An 18,708-nucleotide genomic window follows, 5' to 3' on the forward strand; every position below is an offset into this window, starting at 1 on the left:
CATTGGCATGTATCCCCATGTTGGCTCAAGATTATTCTGGTATGTCCATGAAGGTATTCAGACTCAGAGATTGAGGTGTTTCTGAGTGGGGCCAAGGCAATCCTTGGCGGAAATTAAAGTGACTTCATATAAGTTTGGGGGCAAGGGTGATCTGGGGCGAGGTATCTCTGGGTTGCGGAGGTGGCTGTCCTAATATGCACAAGAGCTGATGTGTTATGAAGCAAATGAGATGCTCCTTGCTCAAGGGTGTGACTGTGCTAAATGGGGCAAAGTTGCCCTTCCCTGGTTGGCTCCACTATCCTTGTCCCGGGATGAGGTTGCCTGCCTGCTCCCCAGGGCCCCTCTGCAACGTGGAGATCAACGAATGTGCGTCCAACCCCTGCGGCGAGGGAGCCTCCTGCGTGGATGGTGAAAATGGCTTCCGATGCCTCTGCCCACCTGGCTCCCTGCCCCCACTCTGCCTTCCCCCAAGCCATCCTTGTGCCCAGGAACCCTGCAGTCATGGCGTCTGCCACGATGCGCCTGGAGGGTGAGGTCTCTCCCCAGATCCCTGACCCCCACAGCTTCCCTACCCTCCTGCCAGCCCTGACTGCCTCCCTCACCAGGTTCCGCTGTGTGTGTGAGCCTGGCTGGAGTGGCCCTCAGTGCAGTCAGAGCCTCACTCGAGATGCCTGTGAATCCCATCCCTGCCGGGCAGGCGGCACCTGCACCAGTGATGGAATGGGCTTCCGCTGCACCTGTCCCCCTGGTGTCCAGGGTGCGTGTCTCCACCTTCCCTCCCCAGGGCCTCTTCCTTCCTTCTTCCTTCTTATTTCCTTTCTGCTTCATTCTCTCTTCCTTCTCTGTGTTTACCCTTTTTTTTCTTTTCCTTTCCCACTCTTACACAGGAGCTTGGGAGGTGGGTATCAAGGTGGGGACCTTGCGGGGAGATGGGAACAAGGAATCTCTCAAGACTATCTCACTCTGCCTGCCCACTACAGGCCATCAGTGTGAGCTGCTGTCCCCCTGCACCCCGAATCCCTGTGAGCATGGGGGCTACTGTGAGTCTGCTCCTGGCCAGATGGCTGTCTGCTCCTGCACCCCTGGTTGGCAAGGTACACCAGTTGCTTCTTCTCTTCCTCACCTCCTCTGCAACTTGCTCTATACTGGGTGATGCTGGGGACCCAGAGAAGGAGTCCCCCCACCACCGGCTCTGCCTTAAAAAATTTTTTTTTTTTAGTAAATTATTTATTATTTATTTGGCTGTACTGGGTCTTAGTTGCAGCATGTGGGATCTAGTTTCCTGATCAGGGATTGAACCCAGGCCTCCGGCATTGGAAGCACAGAGTCTTAGCCACTACACCAGCAGGGAAGTCCCCTGGTTCTGCCTTTTAAGGGAGCTTCCTCTGGGAAGGAACAGAGCTAGACACAGACACTTGCAGCCTGTGTAGTCAGTTCAGGAGAAGAGGAAGAGATATGGGCTGTGTTGTTCATTGTTTAGTTGCTAAGTCATGTCTGACTCTTTTGACCCCATGGAGGGCAGCATGCCAGGCTTCCCTGTCCTTCACCATCTCCCGGAGTTTGCTCAAATTCCCGTCGACTGAGTCAGTGATGCCATACAACTTCCCATCTCACCCTCTGTTGTCCCCTTCTCCGTCTGCCCTCAATCCTTCCCAGCATCAGGGTCTTTTCCAGTGAGTTGGCTCTTAGCATCAGGTGGCCAAAGTGTTGGAGGTTCGGCTTCAGCTTCAGTCCTTGCAGTGAATATTCAGGGTTGATTTCCTTTATGAGTGACTGGTTTTGGTTTGATAAGGGCTTAAGAATCTAGAATTCAGGCTGAGAGTTTGGGGAGAGCCTGGAGGAGCAGACCTCAATCACAGAATCACATTCTTCATCCACTGAAATAAGGAGAGGGGTGTTCTGGAACAGTATGTGCAAAACGCCCAGAGGCAAATTGTTCTTGCCTTCATCCATCTCAGTCTTAAGAGTCCTCCTGAGCACCAGGTACTCCCGGACCCTACCCTGCATCTGCTAATCCTGGATGTTATTTCCCTCCCCACCCCCAGGCTCACGATGTCAGCAGGATGTGGATGAGTGTGCCAGCCCCTCACCCTGTGGTCCCCATGGTACCTGCACCAACCTGGCAGGGAGTTTCAGCTGTACCTGCCACGAGGGCTACAGTGGCCCTTCCTGTGATCAGGACATCGATGACTGTGACCCCAGTGAGTTCAAGGGAGCTCTTGGGGGGAGGATTTTGACCTAGGGAACATGTTTATCAAGTTGCTACAGTATGCCTAGCACTGTGCTTTCATTTCATCTTCACAGTTGTCTTACTTTCCGCATTTGTTCATGAAAACTGAGGCCCCACAGAGGTTAAGTGACTTGCCCAAGGTAATGCAGTGAGTAGAGAGATGAGCTAGGTTAGGAGCACAGGTCTGTTTGACTCTGAAGGCTGTAAACTGCCTCTGGCAGCAAGCAAGTTAAAATTGTATGTAAACTATGAGATAATAGGCCCCTTAGTGAATCACCAGGAGCACTGTTCAATAGGCAAATAATGCAAGTCACATATGAATTAAAATTTTTTAGTTGATTTTTTAAAAAATCTTTTTTTGTTTATTTTTGAATTAATTTTTAAAAAATTTATTTCATTGCACTGCATCTTAGTTGCAGCATGGGGGATCTTGTTCCCTTACCAGGGATCAAACCTAGGCCCCCTGCACTGGGAGCAGGTAGTCTCAACCTCTGGACCACCAGGGAAGTCCTTGAATTAATTATTTTCTAATAGCTGTATTAAAAAGCAAACAAAATGATAACAGGTGATATTAAATTTAATAATATATTTTATTTAACCTAATACATAAAAATATTATCATTTCAGCATGTAATCAATATAAAATGATTGAGGTATTTTACATTATTTTTTTCTTTTTTCATATGGAATCTTCACGATCTGCTCTCTGGTGTCTGTTTTATGCTGACAGTACATCTCAAATTGGACCAACCACATGTCAAGTGCTCAAGAGCCACATGTGGTCAGTGGCCACCCTACTGGCTAGCCCAGGCCTGGAGGAGACCTCCTGTGCTGAGCTCAGGAATTAAGCAGATACAACTAGTACTTGGGGTTTCCCAGGTGGTGCTAGTGGTAAAGAACCCACCTGCCCATGCAGGAGACATAAGAGATGAGGGTTTGATCCCTGGGTGGGGGTGATCCTCTGAAGGAGGGCATGACAACCCACTCAAGTATTCTTGCCCAGAGAATCCCATGGACAGAGGAGCCTGGTGGGCTATAGTCCATAGAGTCAAACAGATTTGGATATGTCTGAAGCGACATAGCACGCACGCAGGCAACTAGCACTTGGGAGCTCAAAGGGACCTTTTGGGAACTTCTCAAACCTTTCCTCCCTTACACATAGATGAGGTTTCCATCAGATAAGGGAGGGAATGAGGCCACAGAGAGAACAGGGTTTGGTTCCCCTGGCTAAGTGTGCCCCTCCCAATGAAGCTTGGCTTTCTCCCCATTTCCCTCTATGCAAGGCATGGCCAGGTCAGGGGGTGAGGTGCGTGACCAGACCTCCTCCCTTCTGACCGTAGACCCCTGCCTGAATGGTGGCTCATGTCAGGATGGGGTGGGCTCCTTTTCCTGCTCCTGCCTCCCTGGCTTTGCTGGTCCTCGCTGTGCCCGAGACGTGGACGAGTGTCTGAGCAGCCCCTGCGGCTCAGGCACCTGCACAGACCACGTGGCCTCCTTCACCTGCACCTGCCCACCGGGTTATGGCGGCTTCCACTGCGAGCAGGACCTCCCCGACTGCAGTCCCAGGTGGGTGGGGCCTCTCCTGGGAGTCAAGGACCCTGGCATCGGATGGGGCGTGGGACCCGAGGAGCCGGGGACAAGGAGTCCTCTGCTAGACACCCACTTCAGGACTCTGATGCCCGATGGGAACGTGTCCGGGAAGGGGTAGGACATCTGTTGGGAGGTCACCTTAGGTACCCTGGTCCCTGTGGGAGCAAGGCCAGGCCACGGGGACGGGGGCCTCCACGTGGCTTCCACATAGCCCTGAAGCATCTGGTATACTGGGGTTAAGGGACATGACAGGGCAGGGCCTTTGGGGGACCTCAGCTTCTCCTTGGGGTAGGGGTCTTGTCACTTCCGCTAGGAGGGGCCCAGGAGGGGGGGCAGGGCCTCTGAAGGGTGGGGCCAGACGCGCCCCTCCTTTCCCTCCAGCTCCTGCTTTAATGGAGGGACCTGCGTGGATGGTGTGAACTCATTCACCTGCCTGTGCCGCCCGGGCTACACTGGCACACACTGCCAACATGAAGCGGACCCTTGCCTCTCGCGGCCCTGCATGCACGGGGGCGTCTGCACTGCCGCCCACCCTGGCTTCCACTGCGCCTGCCCAGACGGCTTCACCGGCGCTCAGTGCCAGGTGGGCGGGGTCACTGGAGCCTTGGGGAGGAGTCTAGAGGGATGTTCTGGGGGAGGGGCCTTTTGGGTACCCTGGTTGGTTGAGAAGGCAGCCTGGATCCTGGGGAGGAGTTGGCAGAGGGATTGTGGTGAGGGGCCTGGCAGGGATCCTGAGGGAGAAATCTGGAGAGGCGTTCTGGAGCCTGCTCAGAGGAGAAGCTGGGCAGGGTTTCTAGGGGTCCCCGAGTGTGAACACCCTGCCCTTCCTCGACAGACGCTGGTGGACTGGTGCAGCCGCTCGCCCTGTCAGAATGGGGGTCGCTGTGCCCGAACGGGGGCCTCTTTCTACTGCCTTTGCCCCCCTGGGTGGAGCGGCCGCCTATGTGACATCCGGAGCCTGCCCTGCAGAGAGGCCGCAGCCCAAATCGGTGAGGGGGAGCGCGTGATTGGGCGTGTGTGCACATACTTCCTCCTAGTGTGAGCTGAATGAGAGTGCACCAGAGCTTATGGACGTCGTGGGGTGTGTGCGAGTGTGTGGATATGTGACTGTCTGACAGCTGGCCAGGACAAGGTGGTATGTGTGTCTATCACTGTGAAACAGCGGGGATGTCTGCAATGCTGTGTGTGACCTAGCTGATGTGAGCTTTGAAAGTGCATGTGTGTGTGTGTCAGTGTCAGGGGATGTGTGGTAACCCAGTGGAATGTGTGTGACCCCTTGGTGACTGAGGCTAGTGGGGATGCTGGGTGTGCTGTGTATGATGGGGGCAGGGAGGAGGGAGTCTGCCTGATGCCGCTCTCCTCTGCTCAGGGGTGCCCACAGAGCAGCTGTGTCAGGCGGGTGGGCAGTGTGTGGACAAGGACAGCTCCCACTACTGTGTGTGCCCAGAGGGCCACACCGGCAGCCACTGTGAGCAGGAGATGGACCCCTGCTTGGCTCAGCCCTGCCAGCATGGGGGCACCTGCCGAGGCTACACGGGCGGTTATGTGTGTGAGGTAAGGAGCACGCAGGGAAGGAGATGGAGGGCTGGTCACCCTGAGTGTGTCTGGCTACACATTTCTGTGTGTCTAGAGCCTGGTGCGGTGTCCCTCTCTAGGCATGTCTGGGTTTTTGCTTTTGTGACTCTGGGTGTATCTTTGTGGGTGTCACTCTGGGTAGATCTCAGGGTGTCTCTGGCTCTACCTCTGTCTTTCGTTATTTCTTGGACATGTGTGTCTCTGTGCATAGTGTCTCTATGGGTATGAATGGCACACATGTGCCAGTGCCTGAGTGTGCATCTCTGGCTGTGTGTGTCTTGGGTGTATCTGGGTATTTCTCCTGTGTACATTTGTATGTATGTGCCTGTACATTTGTATGTATGTGTGTTTCTTTGCACTGAGTGTATCTGTAGCCCTCTGTGTCTGGGTGTTTCCATGTACTGGGTGTGTTTTTGCTCACTGAGCATATCTCTGTGCATGGGATGACTGTGTGTGTCCCTTTGCCCTGGGATTCTCTGTATCTTCATGGGGAGCATCTGTGTCCCTCTGGGCTGAGGAGGTCCCTGTCTCGCCCCCACTGCAGTGTCCAGCTGGCTACACTGGTGACAGCTGTGAGGATGATGTAGACGAGTGTGCCTCCCAGCCCTGCCAGCATGGGGGCATCTGCATTGACCTCGTGGCCCACTATCTCTGCTCTTGTCCTCCAGGGACACTGGGTAGGCCAGGACCAGGGTTTGGGGACAGGTGGGGAGGCTGGGTTTCTGAGCCCTCCTGATGTTCCCCATCCCCCATCCCCCTAGGCGTGCTCTGCGAGATTAATGAGGATGACTGTGGCCCAGGCCCAGCCCTGGACCTGGGGCCCCGGTGCCTGCACAATGGTACCTGCGTGGATCTGGTGGGTGGTTTCCGCTGCACCTGCCCCCCAGGATACACTGGCCTGCGCTGTGAGGGGGACATCAATGAGTGTCGCCCAGGTGCCTGCCATGTGGCACATACCCGGGACTGCCTGCAGGACCCAGGTGGGGGCTTCCGCTGCCTGTGTCACCCTGGCTTCACAGGTGAGCATGGGAAGAGGGGGCTGGCCTGGGATCCTGCCTGTGTTCCCCACAGGCAGCTGATCCACTCCCTTCTGCTTGCCCAGGTCCCCGCTGTCAGACTGTCTTGTCTCCCTGTGAGTCTCAGCCTTGCCAGCATGGAGGCCAGTGCCGTCCTAGCCCGGGCCCTGGGGGTGTGCTGACCTTCTCTTGCCACTGCATCCCGGTAGGTGGTAGGTGGGGGTGGCCGGTGGTAACAGGGTCTCTGGAAGCAGGTAGGGATGGGGGGTAGGGGGCGTGGCCTCATGGGAGGGTGAGGCTTTTAGGGGACAAGAAGTGGAAGAGGATTTCTGGGAAATGTTGAAATTACCTGGAGGTTGTGTGTGTGTGTCTCTCCGGAATTTGGAGTTGCGGCCTCTTGGGAAAGCTTGGGCTTACCTGTAAGGTGGGGCTGGCAGTGGGAGCCGGGAGAGGTTGGGCCAGACCTCGGGAGATCAGAGGCACAACCTTTCCCAAGTTCTGATCCTCCATATTTCCTTTCCTCTCCCCCTTCAACCCTCAATGCGCTTCTCCACCTTTCCATTTCTCTCACCTTCCCTATTTTCTCCTTCCCTTCTCTCTCCCCCTCTATATCCCCTGCCCCTGCGCTCTTTCTCCCCTCCCCGCAACCAACCCACAGCCGTTCTGGGGCCCGCGTTGCGAGCGGGTGGCACGCTCCTGCCGGGAGCTGCAGTGCCCCGTGGGTGTCCCGTGCCAGCAGACGGTCCGTGGACCGCGCTGCGCCTGCCCCCCGGGGCTGTCGGGTCCCGCCTGCCGGGGCTCCCGGGGGCTGACCCCCGGGGCCGCCAATGCCAGCTGTGTGACCTCTCCCTGCCTCCACGGGGGCTCCTGCCGCCCGGAGCCGCTCGCGCCCTTCTTCCGCTGCGCTTGCGCGTCAGGCTGGGCCGGGCCCCGCTGTGAGGTGCCCGCGACGATGCCCGAGGTATCCGTGGCGATGCCCGAGGTCCCAGAGGAGCCGGCGTGCCCGAGAGCCGCCTGCGAGGCCAAGAGCGGTGACAAGAACTGCGACCGAGAGTGCAACAGCCCCGGCTGCGGCTGGGACGGCGGCGACTGCTCGCTGAGCGTGAGCGACCCCTGGCGGCAGTGCGCGGCGCTGCAGTGCTGGCTCCTGTTCAACAACAGCCGCTGCGACCCTGCCTGCAGTTCGCCCGCCTGCCTCTACGACAACTTCGACTGCCGCGCCGGCGGCCGCGAGCGCACCTGCAAGTGAGTCTGTCCTCAGTCTGGGTCTTGTCTGTCCATGTGCCACATCTGACCACCCATGGGCCCTGCTTCTCTGTTGTCCATCCATTTGCCTTGATCTGTCAGTCCGTCCTCTGTCTGTTGGGCTGTCCCTTCGTTTGCCCTGTTTCTTGGTGTACTTTGTCCATCTGCGTGCAGTTTGTCTGTCTGTGCCCCTCACCTAGCCATCCACGTGCCATTTATGCCTGTCTGCCTGTCTTCCCATTCTTGTGCTCTGTCTGTACATCTTCGTTCCCTGCCTATCAGCGTGGCAGTTTGTCCATCCATTAGCCCTTTCTGTTTTTCTGTCTGCCTCTGCACTCCATCCGTCCCTCTTTATACCCTGTTTGTTGGTCTTTCTGTCCATCCATGAATTCGTTTTGTCCCTCTATGCACCTAGCTGTCTGTCTGCACCCCTGCTTGTCCATCCTCGGACCTCACCTGTCCATTTATCTGTCTCTATGCCAGTCTGTCTCTCTATGTGCCCTATCTGTCCATCTGCACACCTTTGTGCCCCACCTGTTCATTCATGTGCCCCTTCTGTCCTTATGTCCACCCATGCGTGTTTTTGCCCCTCTATATGCCCATCTATCCATGACCCTGCTGGTCTTTCCCTGCCCCTTTTCTGACCTTCTCAGTCTGTTCATGAGGCCTGTCTATCTGTCTCATACATTCTATGTATTCATCCACATTCTCTGCCCTGTCTGACCCTCTGTCCCTCTGTATCCCCCGTCTCATTCTGCTCCAGCCATCCTGGCCTTTTTTCCAGTCTTTAGATTCCCCAGGCTTGGTCCCATCTCAGGGCGTTTGCACTGGCTGTTCGCTCTGCCGGGATGCTGTCCTTCAGGAAGTCACATGGCTCCTCCCTCATCTCCTTCAAGTCTTTGCTCAAGCACAAGTCTCTCCGTGAACACCTTCCTGGCCACCCACAGCACTTCCTCTGCTTAATTTCTTCCCTTAGCATTTAATTCGTGTGTGTGTATGTTTACATTTAGTCTTTATTGTTGTGTAATCAAAATACTGTATGTTCTGCTCATTCATCATTTTTAATATATGTCTCTGCCCATTGTAATGACAGCTTCAAGTGGGTAAGGTTTTGTGTTGGGGCCATATCCTTAGTGGACTTCCCCAGTAGCTCAGTTGGTAAAGAATCTGCCTGCAATGCAGGAGATCTGGATTTGATCCCTGGGTGGGAAAGATTCCCTGGAAAAGGGAAAGCTACTCACTTCCGTATTCCTGCCTGGAGGATTCCATGGACAGAGGAGCCTGGCAGACCACCATCCATGGGATCTCAAAGAGTTAGACACGACTGAGTGACTAAGGTTTTTCACTTCACTCATATCCTTAGCTCCTATAACTGCGCTCAGCACCTAGGATGCAGTTGTCAATAGTTACTGACTTATTAATAATTGTAAAGCAACTGGCTGGTTTTGCAGAAAGCCTGATACATTCCACAGGCATGTGGATACGTTCCAGTTCTCTGCTCCCTGAAGAATCTTGGGTTCTTTGCGGTGTATTCGGGCAGCGTGGGGCAAGGTGGGGGCATGTGGGGTGGGGGGTGGGAGTTGGGGGAGAGGCTCCCTTGACCCAGCCCTCCTCCTCCCCCAGCCCAGTGTATGAGAAGTACTGCGCAGACCACTTCGCTGATGGCCGCTGCGACCAGGGCTGCAACACGGAGGAGTGTGGCTGGGATGGCCTGGACTGTGCGGGTGAGGTGCCGGCCCTGCTGGCCCGAGGCGTCCTGGTGCTCACAGTGCTGCTGCCGCCGGAGGAGCTGCTGCGCTCCAGCGCCGACTTCCTGCAGCGGCTCAGCGGCATCCTGCGCACCTCGCTACGCTTCCGTCTGGACGAGAATGGCCAGGCCATGGTCTTCCCTTACCACCGGCCGGGGCCTGGCGCTGAATCCCGGAACCGGCGGGAGCTGGCCCCTGAGGTGATTGGGTGAGTGACTCCAGCCCCAGGGGAGCCGTGGTGGGCACATGCAGATGCTAGGGAAGGGGCACCATTCACAAGGCCTTGTGCGTTTGCTGTGCTGTGCTTAGTCTCTCAGTCATGTCTGACTCTTTGCGATCCCATGGACTGTAGCCTGCCTGGCTCCTCTTGTCCATGGGGATTTTCCAGGCAAGAATACTGGAGTAGGTTGACATGCCCTCCTCCTGGGGATCTTCCCAACCCAGGGCTGGAACCCAGGTCTCCCGCATTGCAGGCAGATTCTTTACCAGCTGAGCTACCAGGGAAGCCCCTTGTGCGTTTTACTTCCCTTAACATCTGGGAAACACTATTCTAGCTATTTTTTAAGTTCCCTTCAAACTCTAAAACTCTGTGGCTGAACTTGGCTTTATTCCGGAAATATCTGATAAAGCACCTAATAGGTTTCAGGCACTGGATTAGGTCTTTAGTCCAGTTATGTTTTCACTGATTTCACTGCTTAGGAAATGCCCAGCGAGTGGGAGGGCCTTCTTGGTGGTACATACAGAGTTATGTAATACATATAATACACACATCTCAGCCTCAGCACCATTGACATCTGAGGCCAGGTCATTCTTTACTGTGAGGGGCCGTCTGTCTTGTGCACTGTAGGATGTCTGGCATCTTCCCTGGCCTTTCCCCACTGGATGCAGGCAACAGATCTCCCCCCCCCCAGATGTGACAACCGGAAATGCCTTCAGACATGGGCAATGGTCCTTTGGGGAGCAGAAGAAGAGCCCCCTCCTGACCCCTGTCTGCACCCCAGGCCCTCACTGAACCCCCTGATCCTATGCGCTATGAGCTCCAATACCACCTCTGGCTCTAACTTGCCCATTTTGTTTTAATTTTTTATTTTTTAACTTATAAAGTTTATAGTGAAATAAAAGTCGCTCAGTCGTGTCTGACTCTTTGCGACCCCATGGACTATAGAGTCCATGGAATTCTCCAGGACAGAATACTGGAGTGGGTAGCCTTCCCCTTTTCCAGGGGATCTTCCCAACACAGGGATTGAACCCAGGTCTCCTGCATTGCAGGCAGATTCTTTACCAGCTGAGCCACAAGGGAAGCATATAGGAGAGTTGTAAAATAAAAAACAAAGTTACATGTATTTCCATTATATATTATGGGCTTTCCAGGTGGTGCTAGTGGTAAAGAACCCTCTTGCCAATGCAGGAGATGTAAGAGACATGGGTTCAATCCCTGGGTCAGGAAGATCCCCTATAGAAGGGCATGTCAACCCACTCTGGTATCCTTGCCTAGAGAATTCCATGGACAGAGGAGTCTGGCGGGCTACAGTTCATTGGGGTCGCAATGAGTTGGACATGAATGAAGCCACTTAGCATGAATGTGTATATTCTGATCATTTTTAAGTAGGTAAATTATGATTTTTAGTTGGAGTTTCAGTATCAAACTCTCAAAAATTAACATAAATGGAAAATATAAAACTCTCTAGCTGGTGACCTGGTGGAGGAGCCAGAGGGAGATGTGGCTTCTGAATAGGGTAGGACCCTGACACAGAGAGGAGGGCTGGAAGTCAGAGATAAGGAGCAGGACCTCTGACTGGGATGAAGGAGGTGGGTGGATGGGTGATGTGCCAGTCCTTGGCTGGGTGACTGAGTTGCTGGAAGTGTTCTCATCAAGATGAAGAAACAACGCTTCCCTGGCAGCTTAGTGGTAAAGAATCTACCTGCCAGTGCAAAGAGACATCGGTTTGATCCCTGTTTTGGGAAGCTCCCACCAGCGGTGGAGGGACTAAGCTCGTGCACCACAGCTGCTGAGCCCATGTTCCCTAGAGCCAAAGCTCTGCAACAAGAGACGTCAGCGTGGTGAGAAGCCCGCACGCTGCAACTAGAGTGTAGCCCCTGCTCTCCACAACTAGAGACAAGTCCGTGGAGCAGTGAAGACTCAGCACAGCCAAAAATAAACAAGTAAAATTATTTTAAAATCTCTTTTAAAAAAGATTAAGACACCAGCTCAAAATTAAGGGTCACTTTGTGACTTGTAGAGTCTGGAGGGAACTGGGGGTCTCGGGGAGACCCTCAGGAGGCAGCTAGAGTCTGAAGAGTGAGACCGAAGCACTTGGCAATCATGGTAGCCATGGAGGGACTTGAAGAAGTAGGGAGAGTTGTGGGGAACAGAAGGATGACATGGGGACACTGAGTCCTAAAGATTGGTTGAAAGAAATTAGCTCAGAAAAGAGAAGCGGAAGGAGCAGAGACAGTAGGAGACCCAGGGCTTGGGGTACTGGGTATCCTGAAGAAGGAAAATGTTTGGAGGGTTGCGTTCCTGGAAGCAGAGCCTGAGATTCAGATATATGCAATGTATTGAAAGGGTGCTCTGGGTAGATAGGGGATGAGAGAGGCAGGATGGGACAGGGGCAGGAACTGAGGCAGGAGGGAGCCTCAGCCAGGATCGGGCCACAGCCTGATCCCTTGGAGAGCTCTGGAGGATAAAGTTGGTCCCGCCTTGAGACAGAAGGGCCAGCTTTTGTACACATCAGTCAATCCCTGGCCTAGGGCTTCCCTAAGTGGTGTCACCTCCCAAGTGAAGGGCTCCCCACTTTGCTGAGGCCAGTTCTCTGGGGGAAGGAACAGCTGTCAACTGTTAGAAGCCAGTGCTCACAGCAGGCAGGAGATGGATACACCAGCCTGAGAAAGGAGATGTTGATGGGAAAACAGTGGCCATTGGATTCATGACTTAGAGGACACTGGTGACCACAGCAAGACTGGCTTGGGAATTGACAAAGAACTTTAAGCATATGCAAAAACAGATTAGGGTTATGCACATCTAGGTACCTAGGACCAAGCATTGACAATGAACGCATATGGCCATTCTTTATATATATATTTATATCTTTGGCTTCACTGGGTCTTAGTGGCACACGGGATCTTTGATCTTCTCTGCGGGGTCTTTAGTTGTGGCATGTGGGATCTAGTGCCCTGACCAGGAACTGAACCCAGGCCTCCTGTGCTTGGCGCTGGGAGTCTTAGCCATTGGATTATGAGGGAAGCCCCCCATATGGCCATTCCTGTTTCATATATAGTCCCTTCGATTGTCCTAGTTCCCATGCTATGTCAAAATAATTCCTAGATAGTGCATCACTTCATATGTAGACATTTCAGCATGCTTCTCTAAACACATAAGCTCTCTTCTTAAAAGCACTGTAATACCGTGATCACAGCTAAAAAATAAATATCCTTAATATCACCAAATATATCATAAGTGGATTTAAAAAAACGATAGTTTGAGGGGATGTGGCAGGATTGGATGCCGGATGGGAGTTAGTGGTGACCTGGTGAGTAGAGATGCTCTTCTGAGCGAGGTGTGGGGAGGTGGGCTGGGCCTGGGGCGGGGCTTCTGGCAGTGCCTGCTGAGCCTCCTGTCCCTCCACTGTGTCTCTGCAGCTCTGTAGTGATGCTGGAGATTGACAACCGTCTGTGCCTGCAGTCACCGGAGAACGACCACTGTTTCCCTGATGCTCAGAGCGCGGCGGACTATTTGGGAGCGTTGTCGGCGGTGGAGCGCCTCGACTTCCCCTACCCACTGCGGGCGGCGCGGGGTGAGGCCCGGCCCGAGGTAGGGAGATGAGGGTGGGCCTGGACCCCTGGTAAAGACCCCCTGCTTCCTGCCCGCAGGGGAGCCAGTGGAGCTGCCGGAACCAAGCGTGCCGCTGTTACCGCTGCTGGCGGCCAGCGGCATCTTCCTGTTGGTCCTCCTGGTTCTCGGCGTCATGGTGGCCCGCCGCAAGCGTGAGCACAGCACCCTCTGGTTCCCCGAGGGCTTTGCACTGCACAAGGATGTGGCCGTGGGACACAAGGGCCGGCGGGAACCCGTGGGCCAAGACGCGCTGGGCATGAAGTGAGGACCCTACCCGATCCCTCACCCCGTCCCTGACTATGGCGGGGCCTGAGCTCTTGAGCCCACCGTCACCTGACTCTGACCTCTGACCCCTACCTGACCCTAACTTCAGACTCCAGCTTGGACATCAGTGTTTGTCTCCTTGACCAACGACTCCATAATCCCTAAGGGATCACCCCTGATTTGTGACCCTTGATCCCCTTTCCTATGGTCCAGTTCCCTGACTCAGATCCTTCTGTGACAACCCCCTCCCCCAACCCCAGCCTCTCAGACTTCACCCTGATATGTGTTCCCACATGACCGTGGACCTCATGACCTCTGTCTGCACCCCAACCCCTCACTGGACCCCCTGATCCTATCCTCTGTGAGCCCCAGTACCACCTCTGGCTCTAACCTACCCTGACTTTTTTTGTTTTGTTTTAATTTTTTATTTTTTAATTTATGAAAGTATGATAGCACGTTTACAGAAGACTTGGAAAATACAGAAGAAAGTTACATATAGTTCCACTGTATATTACAATTATTTTTTAAGTAGATAAATTAAGATTTTTCATTGGAGTTTCAATATCAAGCTCTCAAAAAGTTAACAGAATGAATAGACAGAAAAGCAGAGGGATATGGTAGACCTGAAAAGCAGTATGAGCCAATTCAACATAATTAAGATTATACAATTTTCATACAACAGCAGGGTACAAAATCTTCAAGTTCCCATGGACTATAAACCAGGAGATACTGGCCCATACCCAGGGTCATAAAACAAGGTGCAAAAGTGTCATGGTCTAAAGGTATTGAAATCATATAGTCTGTTCTCTTGTTACTGGAATCATGTTAGAAATCAATATCAAAAGAAATTTGAAAATAACCCACATGTTTATAAGAGCACTGTGACATTTACCGAGAGATCTTTGACTTAGCTATTGAAAGCCTCAAGAGTAACCTACCCTGACTCTTGACCTGACCTCTCTTTCCACCCCAACTCAGTGCTCATTCCCCATGATCCTCAGTCCTGGCCTTGGCCATGATCTCCACCTCCCTGACCGGCCCCTCAAGACTCCAGCCCCACCCTGTCCTAACCCCTGAATTTACCTCTCCTGTGACCCTCTGCCCTCTGCTCCCTCTCCACAACCTCTTTATTCCTGGCTACATCTCTCACCTGCTATGAGGATAACTCTGTCTTCCATGACCTACGATGTCATCTGCTGTAACCCATGCTGTATGCCTGTGACCCTCACCTGTCCCATAGACATCTATCTGCTCTGACCTCTGACTCCACTCCTGTCCCTTCCCCGGTTCCACCTGACTGTCACCCATCACATGACAGTACCCCCTGCAACCTTGACCGCATCCTGCATCCCATCCTTGGACCCTATCTCTTGACCCTGAGTACCCTGCCCCTGCTGACCGCATTGTCCCTTCTCCCCTCCCCTTTCCCACTGTCCCCACAGGAACATGGCCAAGGGTGAGAGTCTGATGGGGGAGGTGGCCACCGACTGGATGGACACAGAGTGCCCAGAGGCCAAGCGACTGAAGGTTGTGTTCCCTCCTGTGACCCCTGCCCTCAGGGTCCTGGGTGGGGGCCCAGTGGTCAGTGGGAGAGCCAGGGGAATCTCTGCTGTCCCTGGTTCTGGAGAACAGTCACAGCAACCACCCCATCCTGCTCCTGGCGTCTTTCCAGAGGGGATCCTCTATCCCAGAGAGTGACTCTGCATTCTCTCTGATGTGGCCACCTTAGTCCAGCGTGCCCAGCCTGAGAACACCCCCAGCTAGTCTTTTCCTGTCCAGGGGCCACGCCGATGGGCCCTGTCTTTGTCAGCGAGAGTTGCCATAATGAAATACTGCAGACTGAGTGGCTCAAACAACAGACACTTATTTTTCTCACACCTCTGGAGGCTGGGGCTTCCCAGGTGGCACTGATGGTATAAAGAACCTGCCTGCTAGTGCAGGAGAGGCAGGAGATGTGGGTCCAGTCCCTGGGTCGGGAAGATCCCCTGGAGGAGGGCATGGCAACCCACTCCAGAATTCTCTCCTGGAGAATCCCATGGACAGAGGAGCCTGGTGGGCTCCATAGGGTTGCACAGAGTTGGACACGACTGAAGCGACTTAGCAGGCACAGATACACACTGGAGGCTGTAAGTCCAGGATCAGTGCGCTGGCAGGATTGGCTCTTGGTGAGGACTTCTTATCTTGTAGAATGTCTCTTCTCACTGTGTCCTCAGATGACCTTTCCTCTTTGTGTGCAGAGAATGAGGGAGAACTGTGGTGTCTCTTCCTCTTCCACTGGTCCTATTGGATTAGGGCTCCACCCTTATGATCTTATTTAACCTTAATTACTTCCTTAAAGGCTCTGTCTCTAAATATAGTCATGTTGGGGGATTAGGCCTTCATCATATGATTTTTGTTGTTGTTCAGTCGCTAAGTCGTGTCTGATTTGGCGACCCCATGGACTGTAGCACGCCAGGTTTCCCTGTCCTTCACCATCTCCCTGAGTTTGCTCAAATTCATGTCCATTGAGTTGGTGATGCCATCCTACCATCTCATCCTCTGTCATCCCCTTCTCCTCCTGCCTATGTTTTAATGTTTGTTAGAATGGATACTTCTGTTGCAAATGACAGCCAAAGAAATCTGCTTGCCCCAGGCTTTGTTTTTTTCTTTCTTTCTCATCCAAAAGTGGGTGTTAAGTATATGGTGTAGAATGTTTATGTGCGTCTTGTGAAATTATTGCATCATCTCTTTTTTTTTTAAAGTTAATTAATTAGTCCTTGGCAATGCTGGATCTTTGTTGCTTTGAGTGGGCTTTCTCTAGTTGTGACCAGGGCTACTCTCTAGTTATGGTGGGCAGGCTTCTCATCACGGTGGCTTCTCTTGTTGCAGAGCATAGGCTCTAGGGTCGAGGGCTCAGTAGTTGTGGCGCCCAGGCTTAGTTACTCCGAGGCATAGTGAATCTTCCTGGACCAGGCATCAAACCCATGTCCCTGCATTGGCAGGCGGAGTCTTAACTATTGGGCCACCAGGGAAGTCCCTGACTGCATCATCTTGATTTTACCAATGAGAAGCTCAGAATTCTAGGATTACAAGCCTACTAAGTGACTGTGTCAGACACTGAATCCACATTGAAGGGTGTCCCATCCTCCAGGACCTTTTCTGGTTACCTGTCCGTCACCTGGCTGTCCTTTTTTATGAAATTAAACTCCCCACCTGGGTCCTTAAGTTCAGATCTAATTTGATCAGGCTCTGTTTAGTCTTGCTGTGTGTGCTCAGTCGCTCAGTCATGTCCGACTCTTTTCAACCCCCATGGGCTGTAGCCCGCTAGGTCCCTCTATCCAAGGGATTTCCCAGGTAAGAACTGGAATGGGTTGCCATTTCCCACTGAAACACCTGGGAAGCCCCTATCAAGCAGGATGTTAATGGCTTCTCGGCACCTGCCGTGTGTGCATCTCTGTGAGAGAAATCTGTGAGAATGCCCAGATGGTTCCTCTGTGTCTCCCAATTCCTTGTGAGAACCTGGGTGCTTGTGCCTCCAGGTGGAGGAGCCTGGTGTGGGGACTGAGGACGCTGTGGATTGCCGCCAGTGGACTCAACACCACCTGGTTGCCGCCGACATCCGCGTGGCACCAGCCATGGCCTTGACACCGCCGCAGGGCGACGCAGATGCGGATGGCATGGATGTCAACGTGCGCGGTCCAGGTCAGTGATGGCGCCCCTGCCTCCAAAATGCCCTTGATCCATCCTGCTCATGAGAGGTTCCATCTGAGTCTGTGCTCTGGGAACAGCTGGGTGTGTCTGGCTGTCTGTCAGTGGGTTAATCAGTCCTGTTAATCAGGACTCTTGGTTGTAAGTGATAATAGCCCAACTCAAGCTAACTTAAGTAAAACAAACGATTTACTGGCTCTTGTAAACAGAAGCTTCAGGCACATTTGGATCCTGGACTTGTCAGCTTTTGGTTCCAGTCCAGGCAGTCTTTCTCCTGCAGGCATTACACAACCTTTTTCTCATCTGTAACAGCAAAAGTCCCAAGATGAGGGTTTTTTTTTTTTTTTTTTAATGTAACTGATATGTTTAAATTTAATGTACACATTCTTGTTGATGCTCAAACTATTGTATCTTTGGCCAATGAAAGCTATTTATTTTTTTAAAATTTTTGGCTGCACTGGGTCTTCGTTGCAGTGTGTGGGCTCTTTGTTGCTGCTCACAGGTCTTCTCTAGTTGCAGTGCAGTAGCTTCTCGTTGCCGCGGCTTCTCCTGCTGCGGAGCACGCCTCTAGGGTACCCGGGCTCAGTAGTTGTGGCACACGGGCTTAGTTCCTCTGCAGCATGTGGGATCTTCCCAGATTAGGGATCCAACCTGGTTCCCCTGCATTGGTCCGTAGATTCTTAGTCACTGGGCCACCAGGGAAGTCCTCCCAGGATGAGTTCTGATTGGATAGTCTAAGGTCATGTGCCCCATGTGTGAACCAATCAATGTGGCCTGGGGCCTGGAACATGCAGATTGACAGGCCTGGGCTATATGCCTGTCCCTGCAGCGGGGGTTTGCCTTTACCTAGGGCTTGAGAGGAGAAGGCAATGGCACCCTACTCCAGTACTCTTGCCTGGAAAACCCCATGGACGGAGGAGCCTGGTGGGCTGAAGTCCATGGGGTCGCTGAAGGTCAGACACGACTGAGCAACTTCACTTTCACTTTTCAGTTTCATGCATTGGAGGAAATGGCAACCCACTCCAGTGTTCTTGCCTGGAGAATCCCAGGGATGGTGGAGCCTGGTGGGCTGCCGTCTATGGGGTCACACAGAGTCGGACATGACTGAAGCGACTTAGCAGCAGTAGCAGCAGGGCTTGAGATAGGAGAAGGCGATGGCACCCCACTCCAGTGCTCTTGCCTGAAGAATCCCATGGACGGAGGAGCCTGGTAGGCTGCAGTCTATGGGGTTGAGGAGAGTCGGACACGACTGAGCGACTTCACTTTCACTTTTCACTTTCATGCGTTGGAGAAGGAAATGGCAACCCACTCCAGTGTTCTTGCTTGGAGAATCCCAGGGACGGGGGAGCCTGGTGGGCTGCCGTCTCTGGGGTCGCACAGAGTTGGACACAACTGAAGTGACTTAGCAGCAGCAGCAGCAGCAGGGCTTGAGATATGCAGATGACACCACCCTTATGGCAGAAAGTCAAGAGGAACTAAAAAGCCTCTTGATGAAAGTGAAAGAGGAGAGTGATAAAGTTG

General features: G+C 53.2%; 1 protein-coding gene across 1 annotated transcript in view; it reads left to right on the forward strand.

Moving 5' to 3' along the window:
• The window catches only part of NOTCH3 (notch receptor 3), a 39,757-nt gene that overhangs the window by 11,040 nt on the left and 10,009 nt on the right, over positions 1-18,708 (forward strand). Inside the window, exons 13-29 of the mRNA XM_070792633.1 lie at positions 337-529; positions 606-757; positions 981-1,094; positions 2,046-2,201; positions 3,571-3,796; positions 4,202-4,403; positions 4,656-4,809; positions 5,190-5,374; positions 5,940-6,072; positions 6,157-6,414; positions 6,498-6,616; positions 7,070-7,656; positions 9,280-9,612; positions 13,044-13,198; positions 13,275-13,497; positions 14,943-15,027; positions 17,019-17,181. Coding sequence (XP_070648734.1) covers positions 337-529; positions 606-757; positions 981-1,094; positions 2,046-2,201; positions 3,571-3,796; positions 4,202-4,403; positions 4,656-4,809; positions 5,190-5,374; positions 5,940-6,072; positions 6,157-6,414; positions 6,498-6,616; positions 7,070-7,656; positions 9,280-9,612; positions 13,044-13,198; positions 13,275-13,497; positions 14,943-15,027; positions 17,019-17,181 — 3,438 coding nt within the window. The remainder of the gene's footprint in view (positions 1-336; positions 530-605; positions 758-980; positions 1,095-2,045; positions 2,202-3,570; positions 3,797-4,201; positions 4,404-4,655; positions 4,810-5,189; positions 5,375-5,939; positions 6,073-6,156; positions 6,415-6,497; positions 6,617-7,069; positions 7,657-9,279; positions 9,613-13,043; positions 13,199-13,274; positions 13,498-14,942; positions 15,028-17,018; positions 17,182-18,708) is intronic.

The sequence above is a fragment of the Bos indicus genome, chromosome 7 (assembly GCF_029378745.1).
Source record: "Bos indicus isolate NIAB-ARS_2022 breed Sahiwal x Tharparkar chromosome 7, NIAB-ARS_B.indTharparkar_mat_pri_1.0, whole genome shotgun sequence".
NCBI lineage: Eukaryota > Metazoa > Chordata > Mammalia > Artiodactyla > Bovidae > Bos > Bos indicus.